At 43.0% G+C, this 16,562-nt stretch overlaps 1 protein-coding gene across 7 annotated transcripts in view; it reads left to right on the plus strand.

Annotated features, from left to right (window-relative positions):
* JADE1 (jade family PHD finger 1) overlaps positions 1–16,562 on the plus strand; it is a 104,621-nt gene that overhangs the window by 79,157 nt on the left and 8,902 nt on the right. For all 7 annotated transcript variants that reach the window (XM_056489091.1, XM_056489087.1, XM_056489088.1 and 4 more), the window contains exons 3-7: positions 6,931–7,013; positions 10,385–10,542; positions 13,207–13,394; positions 15,225–15,436; positions 16,105–16,272. In XM_056489091.1, the coding sequence (XP_056345066.1) occupies positions 6,931–7,013; positions 10,385–10,542; positions 13,207–13,394; positions 15,225–15,436; positions 16,105–16,272 (809 nt within the window). The remainder of the gene's footprint in view (positions 1–6,930; positions 7,014–10,384; positions 10,543–13,206; positions 13,395–15,224; positions 15,437–16,104; positions 16,273–16,562) is intronic.

The following is a 16,562-nucleotide window of genomic DNA, read 5'->3' on the forward strand; positions in this document are numbered from 1 at the left end:
CATTGCACTGGCTGAATGACAGGGATCTTAGATTTGGAAAGGGCTTTGAATCCCAGTGGATTCCTGTAGTGTTTGAGATGGATCCCAGGGTGCCTTTACAAAGGTTACTGAGTACATAACCTTGGGGGTGTGTGTCATTTACTGTAGAATTGCAGCCGCTGCTGGCCTGAAAGGCGGCGATTGCATGTGTGGAGCTTTGTGAAAAGGAAGTGAGGAACATTTTTTTGTTTCTCATTTGAACTGGCTGGGAGGTAAGGGATGGTGACTAAACAACAGAATGTAATGTAGTTACAGTGCTTAGAATCTGGGCAAGGCAGCAAGTGTAGTGGTCACTATGTGCCTTTGAAAAAGGGTTGGTGAGTGATGACAGATAAGAACAAGCATCTTACCTGAAGGTTCATCTCAAAGTGGGGCAGGGTGGCTTGTGAAGTTGCTAGAGCAATCTGGAGGAGTGATTTGAACAAGGCTTATCTTCACTGATACAGTATCACATCTGAGGAAGGGGCTTCCCATAATGATCACTGTCATTTGACAGGAATGGAAAAGATGATTTGTGGAGGTATTGAAAAACAGCTGCAGAATAATGCAACCAGCACTGGTCACAGCCAGCACAGCTTTGTGAGGGGACAGTCCTGCTTATTGAATCCTTCTATAGGGTGACCTATCTAGTTGATCTAGGAAAGCCAGTAGATGCAATCTTTTGGGACTTGAGCAAAGCTTTAGATACTGTCTCTCCCAGGATCCTGTTGGAGTCAGTGAGTTAGGGGTCTCTCTGAATTCTTCAGAGAGAAATCAAAGTGCAGGGATTGAATTAAAGCCTTTGGATGGATTGAAGTATATTAAGCTACTCATACATAAAGTAGACATTTAAGTATAAGTAAGTTAGTAATTTTAGGATAAGTTCTAATGCTTTTTGTAAGTGAAAGGGTTTAGATTTCACAGTAGCAGCACAAGTTCTAGTAAAGGCTGAAACATACTGATATCTTGGACATCAGGAAAAGTTTCTTCCCCAGAGGGTGGCTGGGTGCTGGCACAGGCTCCTCAGGGCAGTGGTCACAGCACCAACGCAACAGAGTTCACAAAGCATTTGAAAAATGCTCTCAGGCTCATGGTGTGACTTCTGGGTCTGGTCCTGTGCAGGGCCAGGAGCTGGACTCCAGGATCCTTCAGCACATTCTGTGATACCATGATTCATTTTTTGGAGAGGCTCATTCCTTATTCTTTTCAAGACTGCTAGATTGAGTACGCCTAAGTCCACTGGACTTTCAAGGCCTTGACAACAACATGTTATCAGCCTATGAATGGGAGGTGCTCAAATTGATTTTGATAGCCTGGAGTAAACTTGAGTTAAAACTGTTATGGTAGAACATGGCTACCATGGGACTTGGTCTGGGGAGCTCAAGTGGTACTTGGGTCTTGTGCTGAAAACCAAGATGAGGTCTAGGAATTCCTGACTGCTATAAGAGTGACATGTGCCTGTGCGTGGTTATGTGTGTGTTCTGTGAGATGATAAAACTTAAATACATGCTGCTGAGGAAAGGGGTGACAGGCAGGAACTTGTGTTAAAGTGGCAGGGAGCTACAGGGGTGGTTCATTATGTATGTCAAAGACTGAGCAATTGTGCTGTGGTGCTGTAAAGCACTGCAGAGATCATATGGATCGACGCATTGTTCAGCAGCTGCAACTGGGGAGTCGTCAACTGATAGTAAATTTCAAGTAGCATTGCTGTTGTCAAGAGATAAAAGGCTATTGCTTCTTCTGTTTTGATCTTGAATGAGATTATTGTGTAATAATATGCTATAAAGATAAGGAAGATGGATGGGCAGACCCTCCAGCAACAGAGAAGTCAGAAAGGAAATTTGGCTATGTGAAATGGTGTCTTAGGTTGTGTTTGCTTGCATGCTTCTTTCTCTGTGATAGGGCTTTAAGACTTCTGCCCAGCCAGCTCTGTCTGTACCTGATATATTGTTAACTGCCCACAGAACAGTTTGCTTCCTGTTTGCTTTGTGTTGGAATTTGAGTCCAAGCATGAAGATACTTCTAAGTGACATGGAGCCCCTGCTGGAAAGAGTTGTGGGCTAGGCACTAAATGGGGAGACTGAGCACCTCTGTTTTCTCCTCGGGCTGCAGATCTTTCTGACAGCATTGGCACCTAGTTGGTCTGAGAGTGGGCTGCAGAGCAGCATGGGCATCTGGAAAGGCTGGTGCTAAGCAGGAGTGACAGCCAGACATGGATCTGTGTCAGGGCTGCTTTGCTCTGTTGTGCTGCCCGCTGTAGCGGGGTAGCAGGAGTGTGTTTATGGTGGGAGAAGTGCTTGCAGTGATCCAAGCCTTTGAAGTGTTCAGAGGCTGTAGCAGCAGGTAGTTCTCCAGGGACACAGCTGGGTGCCTCACAGGTGGCTTTACAACAACCTTGTGTGTGATACCTAATAGCAGAGACTTCTCTGCTCATGCTGAGCAGTGTATTAGTTGTGGGGTAGAATTCCCCCAGGGTTTGAATTGTTTTATTGCTTCTAAGCAATTTTCTGTTTTGATTGGATTTCTTTTTTGGAATGAAAACGTATTCTTGACAGATCATTTAATAAAATGATGCAGTTAAAATTGATTAAGTTTTTCCTTTTGGGAAGAGTGCTCTTGCTCTTCACAAGTGGGGAAAAAGAATGCACACTCCTTGATTGCTTTCTTTTATTATCAGGAGGCATCTGTGTTACATACACCCTGTGGCGGTATTATAAGAACACTGTATTTACAGTGTGAAGTGTTCATAGCAGCCTTGGGGAACAGAAAAAATTCCTGTTTGAGTCTGAGAAGTCCTTTGCAGCACCAGTGGTGTATAAGAGCTTTGCCTCCCTTGCTGGGGATTATACCTTTTTTGTGGTTTGGGATTGCTTTTTTGCTTTTTGTCCTTAAGTAAATAAATGCAAAAGGAAAACTACGAGCATGTAATAGGAGTTTGATCCCTCTCCCGTTGTTCTCAGTGATGAAACCCTTTTAAAACACACAAACACCTTGGTCATCTGAAAGAATCTGAACTGTAAAAGAATCAAAATGATCTTGGTCTCTCTCCCAGAGTGATGATGCTCAGTAGGCTACTGTGTTCATCCTAGACTTGCCGTGATCATGTAACACTTAATAAGACACCTTTTATCTCTGATGTCTAATGATGATGGAAGTGCATGTTTTGGATGTGTTTATTTGGCTTCATGCCTTGGAGTTGTGTATTTTTCATATTTACTGTTTCTCACATGGCTTATGGTAGCATGGGCTCTCTTAACATCTCACTGTTTTTCCATCTGCTGTGAAACTCATTCTTCCCATGAGGTATATAATGGTATCTTATAGAACTTTTATATCTTCCAAATCCCAGTGATTCAGACTTGCCTTATGATTTTTTTTAAATTTTAATTTTATTTTAGCATAACTGAGTTTAACTCTTGTCTGGATCTTTAGTTTTTTTTTCTAGTCTTGGTGATGCTAGTCCAGTTTGGGGCTAGGGCTAGTACTCAGAAAACTTGATGAACACAGTGATTTTTGGATACTTAATGAAAGGGAATTATTTTGGTGAAGTGTCTGGAATCTGTCTGAAATACTGAACTAGGTTCATGTGCTTATTATAGTACAGAGGAGCTGTTTCGAACCCTGTGTTTTGTTTTGACCAGAGTAGGTTCTGCCTTCTGTATAATCCAGGGATGGTTCTTTCTTCATGCACTCAGATGTACAAATCAGATCATTAACCACTGAAGTAGGTGTAATGGGCTGTGAATTTTTGCTTTCAGTGAGGTCCCTTTTCTCAATTAGGCATGAAAATATGGAAAGGATGCTTAATAGACAAATAACATCCTTAGTTTTCCTCCTGCACTTTCACTGGTGTAGGCAGAGTGGGTGGATGGCTTATTAATGAGAGAGCTTTGGGAAATTCAGTGACTTGGGCTTGGCACTGGTGAAGACAGTGACATTTTGCCATTAGCTTTGATGGAAGCAGAGTTGAAACTCTCATTTGGGATTTCAGAAGTAGTTAGATTCAATACTGTTATGGGGTGGATATTTTGGTGTCATTTGGCTGGCTCCTTCAATTTCTTACCTTCTTGTCTAAGCAGTGGGGCTGGTTTGAATCTATGAATTCAAGGCTTATAGTCTGGCTTTGTTTATTCAGTGAGTAAATGTTTTCCCTATTGACGTGAAGCCCTTGCCAAAGGTCATCTGTTAGCTGCAGTGTGCAGTAAAACCTCAGTCCCATGAGGAATTCTTCCACCGTTTTCTTCTAGTATTATGGAGTTTACACTGCTCAGAAAAATCCAACAGCCACTTCAGTAACAGTGTTTCCACTGTGTGTTCTCCAATTTTGTGTGCAAGGAAGCTGCTATTGCAGAACTACCTGAGAAACTTTCTTTCCTCATCCAGTGTAGCGAGGTGGTTGGCGTGGAAAAAAACACTCATTATAATAGGTCCTGGGGAAGGCTGCCTGTGTTTGACTTGTCTCTTACGCATGGAAATGTTACATAGTGTGCTTTCATAGAGCACTTAAAACATCATTTAAAGTGAAGCTCCTGTAGCTCTGATGATAAGAGTTACCTTTTTGTGAAACTTGGAACAGTTAATTAATCCAGTGACCAAACCCTTGTGTACATGGACATAGAAGTGTGCATTTAAAACACTTGTTCTGATGTGTAAGATGACACAGTGATGAAATGGAGATGGGTGATATGCCAGGGATTGTCTTACTCCTCACCTTTGTAGGTGTTTATGTGGCATGAGAGGGACCTGGAAAAAGCTGCCCATATTCTTTTTTAAATTCAGTTTATGGTAAGTTGTCGCCAGAGCTGAATTAAAGAACAATGGTAGGGACCCAGAAGTACATCACACTGCCACTACATGCTTGCCTTACTTGGGAACAACTGTGTTAAAGCCTCCAGACTCATGAGCTCATCACTCGCAGAAATTTGAATCAAACGCTCCATGCCAATGCAGCTTGTTGTTCTTAATTCTTTCTCTTATGTGCAGGCCCTCTCTCCCAGGTCCAGCAGTGTATGCAACCACTCAGATCCACAAATGAATTGGAAATTTCCGGGTGCTGACTTGCTGGAACAAAGGTTTAACTCTCTGAACACCTCAGTGGCAGCTAGTTGGTGAGATATTAATGTCTTGCCAGTGGAAAATATCAGAAGCCATGAGAACTGAATACTAATCTGTGTGGCTGTGTATGTGGTCTGTGTCTTCTAGGGAGGCTGTTGATTAAAGAAATCACATCTATCTGAGTGTTAAGATGTTCATATTTACACTGCTGCATTACAGGAAACAAATCTGGATTTTTTTTGTCATGCATTTTAGCTGTATATCTCACAGTTTTTGTGAGGGATTTTACTTGCTCCCTTCTGACCTTAAGCAGAGTTTGGAGATGGTCTGATAGGCTCCTCACAAGAAGTTCATACTCCTGCTTGTGGTTTTTTTCAGTTTTCAAGGGAACATTTAAATGGTAGTTAAATGATCTTGGGAGTCTGGTTTTTTTCTCACAGATTAATAAATGGAAGTCAAGTTACTATTTTTCTTTCTTTTTCTTCTTTTTTTTTTTTTCCTTCATATAAAGAAGGAAGAGTGCCAATAACTTCACTATCTTTTATATTAGAACACTAACATTTGCTTAAAATGATCCTCTCTGTATTCTTACCTCAGGAGATATGATTTTTAGCTATTTGCTGGGCACATTGCTTCAATTTTGACCATTATGCATATTGTGTGTAATGTCTGCTATTCATTGCTGTATTCCAGAGAGGTTTTATTTGGGCAGATTCCTTAATGTATCGCTAACTGAAAAGAGAAAACAGATAACTAAAACATAATGAATTCAGTCATATCTTTCCATTAAAACCTTGGGCAGTTGCTTCACTTCTAAAATTATTTATTTGATTTTTAATAGAGAACTTATGCCATCCTGTGCTTTTGAACAGGGCTTTCTGATCCTCAGGAGGTTTCTGTAGTTTGATGTGAGGTGGTGCTGCTCTTACAGACTGAAGCCTTACCCTTTTTACTCCTACCATGTTTGTGCACAGACAGTTAAGGAATGAGCAGTGTGGGAAGGCCTTTGCATCAGTTTGCTTTCATTTGTCTACAATTAATGTCCAGATTTGCAAATTCTGAGTTAATGACATAGATCTTAGCTTCCCTGTCAGATAGACCTAGTACAAGTCCTTCATCTCTGCAACCCAGAAAGATTTACTGGTGCTTTTTTTTCCCCATTACTGGAAAATACCTGCTGTACCTGTAAATCTTACTTGTTGGAATTAGTTGATTTGCACGGGTATAATATATTCTGGTGTCAAAGCACTATCTTGTCAAAGGAGTGCAGATTCTTTCTCTTTTTCCTTTCCTCTTGTTACAATATTTCTGAAAGCTGACAGAGACTCTGTCAAATGGTTTCAAGGCAAAAAGGTATAATTTGTTTGGAATGTAGTGAATAATTATGCAGACAAAAATCATACAACCACACTGGGAGATTTTCTTGAGAGAAGAAACAACAGCTTGTTCTGTGGGCTCTGCTGTGTGTGTGTGTGGTAGTGTGCTTCATTTTGCAGAGGCTTATGCCAGCAGAAGTCAGGTGACCAGTGTAGGTATCTAGGACATTAACTTCAAAGAGTACATCCCAGGCTATTGGCAGAGCTCCTGGTCAGTTATTAATCTGCAGGAAGTCATTCATTGATGCTCATGGGGAAGGATGCTATGAAGTGGCTTTTTTCAAAGCCACTGGATGGAAGACAGGTAAGTGCAGTGCAGCTGGTACAGGCACACCTCAGTTAGGAAATGAGAAACAAAACAGACCCAGGAGAGTGATCACAGAAATTTAGGATTGAGTGGCTTTTATTTTCTGGTTCATTTTGGAAGAGTTTCCTGGAGGTTTGTCACAGAAGCCTGCAAATTATAATTTCTATGTCCTAGGTCTGTCTACCTGGTCCCAGCATTCCAGGTCTCAGCGTCGTAGGACTTCATGTTCCAGAGATGAAGATCGGAAACCTTCTGAGGTATTTCTGGAATTTGACTTGCATTTTGTTACATCTGTTAAAGTACCTGTACATACATGTTTTCTGATAATGGATCATTTTTTTCTAATTTACATTTTTTTTCTTTTTCTTTTTTCTTTCCCCTTCATTTTGACTGGCACATACCTCCCCTCCCTCATCCCTTCCTCCCCTCTCCCCCTGCCCTGAAGATTAGAAAGTTCAGCTGTTGGCACAGCTACTGCCAGCACCAGTTTCTATCTGTGAATTTTGTTGTAGTCTGACACCCATTCAGCATAGCTCCAGAGTCTTTCTTGTGCTATTTTAGGCATCAGGGTTTATTTGCAGCTTGATTTGTGAACAGTAGAAATTTATATTAGGTGCATTTATGTCATAGTTTGTATCAGGGCTTGATGTGTGTGATCTTTGCTAAAGTGCTTGTCAAACTAGAAATCTGCTTCCTGACAGTTCTGTCTCGTCTAGTGCTTTGAGGAAATACTATCAGGGGAGATAAAAATCTTTGAACTTTCCAGGCTGGATCAGCTGTTAGTAACACACAAAATGTGATCCATTTCTTTGGAAATGTTCTTGCTGAATCTTCCTGTCTTCAGGCAAAATACTACACTGCGGACTTTGTAGAAGCTGCAAAGAAAGGACTAGCTCTGGGAGATGGAATTTCATTTATTGTACTTGCCCAGTACATGTGTTCCTTACACATTAGTGAGTGGTGTTGAGGAAAAACTGGTTTATTAATCTCCATAATGACAGTGTACCTAAGTCTCAGAGAATTCCATTCATTATTCAGTGTGAACTATGCCCAGTACTGATGGTTTCCAAAGTCCTTTGTTGGCTATCAAAAACCTTTTTTTTTTTGTGAATGTGGAGATCCCTGGTGAATTTAGTCTTGTTAGCAATAGCTTGTTTTCCTTAGTTGCCTTTTGTGCATCCCTTAGAAGCAGCCCCTTATACCTGCTTTTGAGAAGTACCTTGTGAAAGGCTATCGAGAAATTATCTGAGATAATTAGGAGTCTCGCTGTTATTTTTTTTGTGTGCTTCTGTTTTCTTCTCTCCCTTACCTTGCTTCTGCTGTCAGAATCTTTAGAGTTGTGTGCTGTTCTCTCATGTTTTCTGAGTGTGGATGAAGTTTTCTTGTGCTTCCCTTTAACTCCGCTCCACAGCCTTTCCCCCGTGTTATCCCTGCTCGCTGCAGCAGAAGAAGCGCGCTGGCAGGAAAACGACACTCGGAACTCCCCGGGTGAAATCCTGGGCTCATTGAACTTGGTGGCAAAATTCCCACTGACTTCAGCGTGGCCAGGCTTTCACCCTTTAGCTTTGAAGTGTTCAGTGCTTCTGAGAGCCAGCAGTTCTGTAAGCTCTGCTTTCCTCCAGGCACTCTGATTGCATCAGCAGCTAGAGCAGAAAGAATGGTGTCATGGGGCCATTGGCCTGGGAAGGAGTTTCTTGGCTGTCAGGTGCTGCATTAGCTTTGCTTCTGAGGGAGTTTTGTGACAAATTTATCCAAGAGCCTGAGTTATTTTGGCTCTGAGATTGAGCAAGGTTTGTGTCCCATTTTATATTTTTAGTCTTCCTTTAATTTGACTTTTGATTGCTTTAAGTCAAATCACTTAAAAGTGCAGAATCCCCTGGCCAGTTGTACTTGTTTGTTTTGTGAGCCCATTTACTTTGTGGCTTACTTTTCATTTCGTGATTGAAGCCTCACAGGACTTGTAATTGAATTGTTTTAAACATTTCATTATATTTCATTACCAACATTCACCCTGTTCTTCATATGCCAATCTTTTTCTTTACTTTTTAATGTTGGCAGTTTTTCTGAACATGTCAAGACAAGTGTTAAGAAAAATGTCATGATTTTATGCTATTTTAGTGACAAAACCAGAGTAGAAACAGAAACATATGTAGACATTGGGACAGTATGTGTGTGTTGGGAGGGAGGAGAGGTTTTGAGATGTGTAGTGTGGCAAGGCAGATCACACTTGAGAACATTCTCAGAAGTGTAATTAGTCATCAGATACACTAAAATATTTCCCAAAAATCCTGGGGTTTTCAGGTGTGTGAGTAGTGGGTGGCAGAAGTGGCTGCCTGGGTAACTCTCTGTCTACATCTGGTTCTGCCTCAGCCACACAGCAGTGAGCTGGGGCTAAGCTAAGAGCATGACCATTGGTTTGGGGCTGGAAGGATGGGTCACTTTTCCCCTTAGCAGGCTCATAAGGGAGTCTAGGAGCACTGCCCTGAAAATCCAGAATCTTTTCTTCTCTAGTTGCATCATGGAGCTCTGTGGATGTTGGTTCTGACCACCACGGACTGGGAAGTCTGCAGGGAGCTCTACCTGTTGTCTTCTTGTCCTGGTGGTGCCTGTTTTCTGTCGCCTGGTTGCTTTTTAACCCTTTCCTTTGGATGAGGCATGGAGTAGTTAGAATTTAGTGTTGTGGAGGTGAGGAGGGCCTTGCCTTTTGTGGGAAGGGCTGGAACTAGTGTCAGCAAGTGCAGGCTTGTAGTTGGGATGCCTGTGATAGCAGCACTTGGCTTTCTACGATGCCAGCAGGCTGAAGCTGCAACAGCAGTGCCACAGCAGGCCTACCACAGAAGTGAATCCCTTTTTATTTCATTCTGTGGCTTGTTGAAGACAGCATGTCTGCTTGTTCATGGCTGCTAGCCCACAGGTTGCCAAGCATCCTGCTGGCTTTAGAGCTGGATGCCTTTGCAAAGGCAAAGGAAAATTACAACTGTGACACAGAGGTGCCTGTAGCTGATTAAATAAATACCTGTGCTGTACTGGGAGCTGCCTCCAGAATTCCAGTTTGGGGTTTTTTTTTTTTTTTTTTTTTTTTTTTAATGTTTTGGGTTATTTTTAAAAGTACTTGCACATAGAGTCATCTCCTTAGAATTTCCTCTTGCAGCTGGTCATGGCAGAATCACGCCTTGACTTCTACCACAGGGAATTTCTAGAATGTCTTGGTATGAGTCAGAGCTACAATAATTAAAAAAATAATAAAAAACATCCAAAAACCCTGGGAGCAAAAATGGATCTTCGTTGTGCTGCTGTTTTACAACTCGGAGCTCCTGCAGCTTTTATTGCACCAATATGGAGGTAAAAGTGGGTAACACCTTTAAGAATAAGCTTCCAGTGCAGGAGGAGTGCCAGGACCTGTAGTGCAGTTAGGTGAAAGTCATCCTGTCAGTATTTGTGTCTTCAGCCACCCCTTTCCCTGCCATGAAGCTAAACCCTGTTGTGCAGTGGGCTGGGCTAGTGCACTGGTGATACAGTGACCTTGTTCCACACTGTGCTCCATGGTTACCCTGAAGCTGTGAATCGTAGAGTGTCAATATCAAATGTCAGTGTCTCTATTTTTCTCTCTTGGTCACTCTCTTTGCAGGTGTTCAGAACGGACCTGATCACTGCCATGAAGTTACATGACTCCTTCCAGCTGAACCCTGATGAATACTATGTGCTGGCAGATCCCTGGAGGCAGGAGTGGGAAAAGGGAGTTCAGGTGCCAGTTAGCCCAGGGACCATCCCAGAACCAGTAGCCAGGTATAATTTGGAGGAATGTGAACAAATACACACACGTTTGTGCTAGCACCTTATGTGTACATTGCCTTGGCTTCCTGAGCTTTGTTGCACAGTGCCCGGCTAGGAAGGTCCTGATTCTCAGAGATGGAGAGCAACCTGCCTCACCTTTTGGAGTGGTCAGAGAGGTCAAGAGTGGGGCCTGTTCTGCCCATGCGAAATACAAATGTCAGAGAACTGTTTTTGGCAATGCATTAGCATAGAGTCTGATGACAGAACCTTAAAAATAGCTTCTATTTTTAAGCCAGACTTGAGCTCATTTATCATTGCTGGAAGAGCCCTTGTCTGGTGTTCCCTCTGCTTATTTCCAAGCCATAGGTTCTTTTCAAGGAACAGTTGGATGAACCAGGCTTAAGGGCTAGAGAAAACACAGCATTCATTTTGTTTTCGTACTTTTTTTTGTGGTTTCTTTTATTAACCTAAGAAATTGATTGTACAACATTTCAGCTGTTTTAAGAACCGTCCAGATGTTCATGTAACTAAATAATGTGAGATTTTGTAGCTCTTATCCAAAAACCCCGTATTTTCCTTGCCATGTTTGTTACACTTAGATACTATTTCCTGTTTCAAATTAAATGCTGCAGTTCTAAGGGCAGGAGTGTGCTGGAGCCCATTTTATGCTTACTAGGAATTGGAGAAAATAAGAGCAAGAATTTTACCGTTTAATCATTCTAGATCTCTTTGAGTCAGTCCAAGCTGGTCCATAAGGCATTACCAAATGACCCACCAGTGCTGGTGGGACCACAGCAGCTCAATCCTTGATACATAGCAAAAAATTTGTGATGATGGAACACTGACACCTGTGGATTTGAGCAGAGAGAAAACCTCCCAGGAGATCACCACCCTGTGTCTGTTTGGTGGCTATAACAGGTCCAGGTACTCACTTAGGAGAGAGCTGTTCTCTGCCAAAGGCCAACTAAGATGTTGCTCCAAATTTTAGATGGTAAAAGACAGGGAAAGAAGGCATTGTAGTTGTAGGTATTGGCACAGCAGGCACCACTCCTTGCTTTCTGCTGGGCTATCTTGTGTAGTCCTACTGCTGGTCAGAGGAGTCCATTGATGCCTAATTATTGTCCTCACAAAACACTCTGAGAGCCCTGCCCTGGTGCTGCTGGAGTACAGGAACTGCTCTGTGCTTGACTTTGGAAGGAAGGGGGGGTGTTCTGTACATGGAATAAGCAATAAACAGGTCTTAGCTGGTGTAGGATAGAAGCCAAGGCTGTACAGGGAGCTGGTGCTAGTAAGGAACATAACAGTGAATAAAAGGTGGTAGTGACTGATGAGGGCAGAGGAGCAGGAGAAAGGAGCAAGGCTGTGTGGAGATTCACTGTAAACACCTGGTCAGATGGACAATTTAGCTGAATGGCTTTCAGTGTGTAGTAAGAGTTGCCTTTTTTTACTTCTTTCTAGCACAGAAATAAAGCCAGGAAAGGGAGTTGTTTTGAGGTCAGAGTCACTGTGCTTGTTTCTTCTGTGCCACTACTGTGGCAGGGTGCTGCCCAGAGGTTATGATTTCCACAGAGCGGTACTCTGGAAGGAATTTATGATAAAGAAGATTTGGAGAGCAGTGCCAAGTTTAAAGTACATTCTCTGTGAAAAAGCAGTGGTCTGTAACATTTGAACACTGTGCAATATGACCAGAAACAGTTTGGGCAGTGCAGTTAGGCTGGCAAGGTCATTCACATTTGTATTTTTCACAGCACCTCAGAAGCTCCAAATTCAGCATTTGGCTCTTGCTCACCATTTCTTCTTGTCTGGAATAAGCTAGAAGAGGGGAACCTTTAGGGATGTGCAAGACTGAAATAGGTAGAGGATTTGCAGAGATCTGTTTGTGCAAAGACAGCAGCAGCAGATCAGGGTTTCTGCTAGGAGTTGACACGTTGGACCTCAGATGAGCAGAATAGAGTGGGATATGGAGGCTGTCCTGCTCCTTGTGGAGCTTAGGCTGTTCCCAGCAGAGAGTTGTGGCAACACAGTGTTGCAATCTCCTCCCTTGTAGCACTAGCACCCCAAAAAATCATCTCCAGTGGTAGTGCAGGAGCAGGCACTTGGCAGAGTGGCCTGTTGCTTTTGGAGGTACCAGGGTTTTGTTGTGAAGCAGGTTTCATCCAAGCTCAGTTTCAATGTGTGCTGTTAACTAAGAGAAAGGGCAATATCCTCTGCTGAGACAGCCAGAAATACTTCTTTTTCCCATGAACCACATGACCCATGTGGTCAGTATTTTAGTTAAACAGATTGATTTAAAAAAAATCTTAAACCAGAGTTTAATGTGTGTATATATATGGCAGCCACTATGTAAATACAGTGTCCCTGCTTTGGCTTTAAACAAGTGTGAATTTCAGGTAAGAGTTAGCACAGCTCTGTCCTCTAATATTTAATTTTATTTAGAATTCTGACAATGAATTGGATTTCTAGACAACTCCAGTTAAGTTCTTACAACACCACCAATCAGTTATGGAAGTGCATGGAGCTGTTTTCCCATCCCAGTGGTGCCAGGTGATTGCTGGGATGGTTAGGTGGCTGCTGCTGGTGCTTGTCAGTCACTTAGAGCAAAGCATTTTGAATTCTCTAGAGCTGAGCCTCTCAGCAGCCCGGCACTCCTCACAGCTGCCTGCCTGTCTGTTTCAGAGTGGTGTCAGAGACAAAAGCTGTCACCTTCACACGGCCCAGGAAATACATCGTGTCCTCGGGCGCGGAGCCCCCGGAGCTGGGCTACGTGGACATCCGGACCCTGGCAGACAGCATGTGCCGCTATGACCTCAATGACGTGGACGTAGCCTGGCTGCAGCTGGCCAATGAAGAGTTCAAAGAAATGGGTGAGCACTGAGCTTTCTTTTTAAAGCTTTATTTTCAAGAATAATTTCATAGAGGGAGGCAGTGGGAAGAAACAGTAGAGGTATGTGGAGATATGCAGAGGGAAGGAAATGCACCAGGCGGTGTGTTGGGGGTCTTGAAACATGTACATGGGTGCTTGGTCAGACACTGCACACTGCAGATACTAGAAATGAGCATTTGAGAAGTGAGCTACTTCCTGATCTGCACCTGGAGCACTTCCTTATAGTGTCCCTGGGGCCATGAATTCCCTGTATTTTCTTTGTAGGACTGCTTCAGGTACTGAGAACATCCAGTGGTTCTGTAAAAGAATGACTGTAAACATCTGAGCAGGAGCTGCAGCCCCTGCTTCCTTTCTGTGACCCTTGCTAACACAAAGGCAGTCAGTCACATCTCTAAGGGTCACTTACAAAGTGAGAGCAGATAGAATTCAGTTGCAAGCTGGTGTAAAACCTGCCATCATCTGCTTTGCTGGTGCTGCAGTTCTGGGTTGCAGGGCAAAATCCTTTCATCAGCAGGATTTTGGATGTTCCCTCTTGCTGCTTTTCAGCTGCTCAGTTTGGGTACCATGGGATGCCTTGATCCCTGCTGCAAGGATTTACCTGTCAGTAAGGGAAGCTGGGAGTACTTTTGTGGAGTGTTTGCCTTCTGATCTGGAGGAGTTAGAGAGATTTTTTTCTTCTTTCTTTTGTGGAATTTTTGGTTGCTTTTTACAGGGAGAGCTGAAAGAGTTTTCTTGTTAAAATTACCCATCCTGAGGTTGCCATCTCCTCTCTGTCTGTCCTGGTTTCAGTGAGGATAGAATTAATTTCTTCTCAGTAGCTGTTACAAGTGCTGTGTTTTTGATTTCTAATGAGAATGGTGTTGATAGCACACTATTCTGGGGTCTGTGGTTATCCTAAATCAGGGGCTTTTTTTCTGTTGTGGCATGCTCTGTCAGTGAGGAGGTGAGCAAAATAAACTGGGAGGGAGCATAGCCAGAACAGGTGACCCAAACTGACCAAAGGGATATTCCACTTGTTAGAAGGTCATTCCCAGGATATAAACTGGGGGAGTTACCTGAAAAGGGAGCCTTTCTATTTCAAAGCAAATCTGGATTATAAAATACCACAATATAAGAGGTCTGTAGCTGTGTGTCATGAATAGTTTTCTGATGGATGCTGTCAGAAAAGAGCAAATTTCAGATTAGATATTGCATTTAGTTGTTGTCCCAGATTTGATGTTGCATTTATTACAGCTATGTTTTTCACTTTTTAAAACTAATTAATTTATTGTAGCAGGGTCTGATGGAGACCTAAGTTGGGATTGCATCCTATTGGGCTGGAATTTGTGATAAACCAACAACTGTTGTTCAAAACTGCAGATTCACTCCAAGTATCATAGCAGGTTTTGTCATTGATTTTTCCCCCCCCTGCTCCATTGTTTTTTGTTCAAATTACTTCCAAGTCTTTCAGCAAAGAGTCAGCATCTGGGCGGCAAAATTGGAGCAAAAGCCATAGATGGTGCTATCTCAGAGAAAAAATGAGAACAAGACCAGAAAGCCAAAATCAGTCTTGGAAAGTTTTTCTTAGAATTTCAAGATTTGGAGACTCCACTTTTGTTAGCTTAATACAGTTATAAGACAACTTAGCCCCTTTTTTTTTACAGTGTCCCTGGTTTATGCTGGAACAGGCATGATTGCCTAGGAATGAAATGTGTCTATGTGGGGATTGGCTCTGTCTACTCAGCTGTTAGGAAAGAATGTGGAGCTGTTTGTGGTGATGGGCATCACTTTTTTCTCTAGCTACTGTTACTGAACAACTGCTGTTTTGCAGGGATGCTGGAGCTGGACGAGTACACCATGGAAAGGGTGATGGAGGAGTTTGAGCAGCGCTGCTACGATAACATGAACCACGCCATCGAGACGGAGGAGGGGCTGGGGATTGAGTACGATGAGGATGTCGTCTGTGACGTCTGCCAGTCTCCAGATGGAGAGGATGGCAATGAAATGGTGTTCTGTGACAAATGCAATATTTGTGTGCACCAGGTACGGCAGCAGCAGGGTGTGGGGTGGGTAACAGAGACTTATCCAAAGGGCAATCAGAAGGGATGCAGGTGGGGTTTCTTCCTGGTAATTTAACAGAGACCTGTGCTAAGGAAGCAGTATTGTGTGCCACCTTACTGTGGTACTTCAGAAGTTTTCTTAAGATAAAAGAAGAGATAGGCTAAAATTGTATCTGTTTCCATGGATGCTTCTTACTATGGCAGGTGCCTTCCCATCATCCTGTCCTTGCTTCCCAGCTTTAACAAGTTTCTGTTGTCATTCAGTGTTTGGAAAAACTTGTCTGGTGAGAAGGAAATGCATTTTTTGGCATGTGTTACTTAACTGCTTTTGTACTAATGATAAAAGACTAGGCCTGTGACAGCTCTAAGTACAAGTGTCTATCCCACAAGATACACAGAGTAAAGTCAGTACTTTCAGACCTGTAGGGTTTCTCTGATCACATTAAATCTGCAACTTAAGTGTGTTAAAACTGATATTATTGGGATAGAGGGCTCCATAAAGATGCAATCTTCTGCAAAATGTGCTCTTAATCGGCTGCTGTCCTGCACTTTTCCCTCTGAGTAAAACCAGCTTGGAGAGTTGTGTGAAATCAGCTAAGCAATAACGTGGTGTTGGCTTTGTTCCCTCTGCCCCTGCTGCCTGTGGTGCAGGCGTGCTACGGGATCCTGAAGGTGCCCGAGGGCAGCTGGCTGTGCCGGACCTGCGCGCTGGGCGTCCAGCCCAAGTGCCTCCTGTGCCCCAAGAAGGGCGGCGCCATGAAACCCACCCGCAGCGGCACCAAGTGGGTGCACGTCAGCTGTGCCCTCTGGATTCCAGAGGTGAGTGCTGCTCCTGGGGTTCTGGGAGAGGAAAAAACCTCCTAGAAATGAAGTATAAAAGCTTCTTGGTTCGGTAAAAAGTCTGGTGAGGGATGATGCTTCACCTGTAAAGAAACTAATTAAGTCCCCTTTGTCAGTCAGAATTAGGCTTTGGAAAATGAGGCCTTTGCTGCTGGCAAAGCTCACTTAACAAGGACACCAGATACCATTTTGCTTTGTAAACAGAACATTAAAGGTGAATCAGGAAGGTTTGAAGCTGACAGAATTCCTGTGGGTTCTCGTATGTTCAT

This window comes from Oenanthe melanoleuca, chromosome 4 (assembly GCF_029582105.1).
Source record: "Oenanthe melanoleuca isolate GR-GAL-2019-014 chromosome 4, OMel1.0, whole genome shotgun sequence".
Taxonomy (NCBI): Eukaryota; Metazoa; Chordata; class Aves; order Passeriformes; family Muscicapidae; genus Oenanthe; species Oenanthe melanoleuca.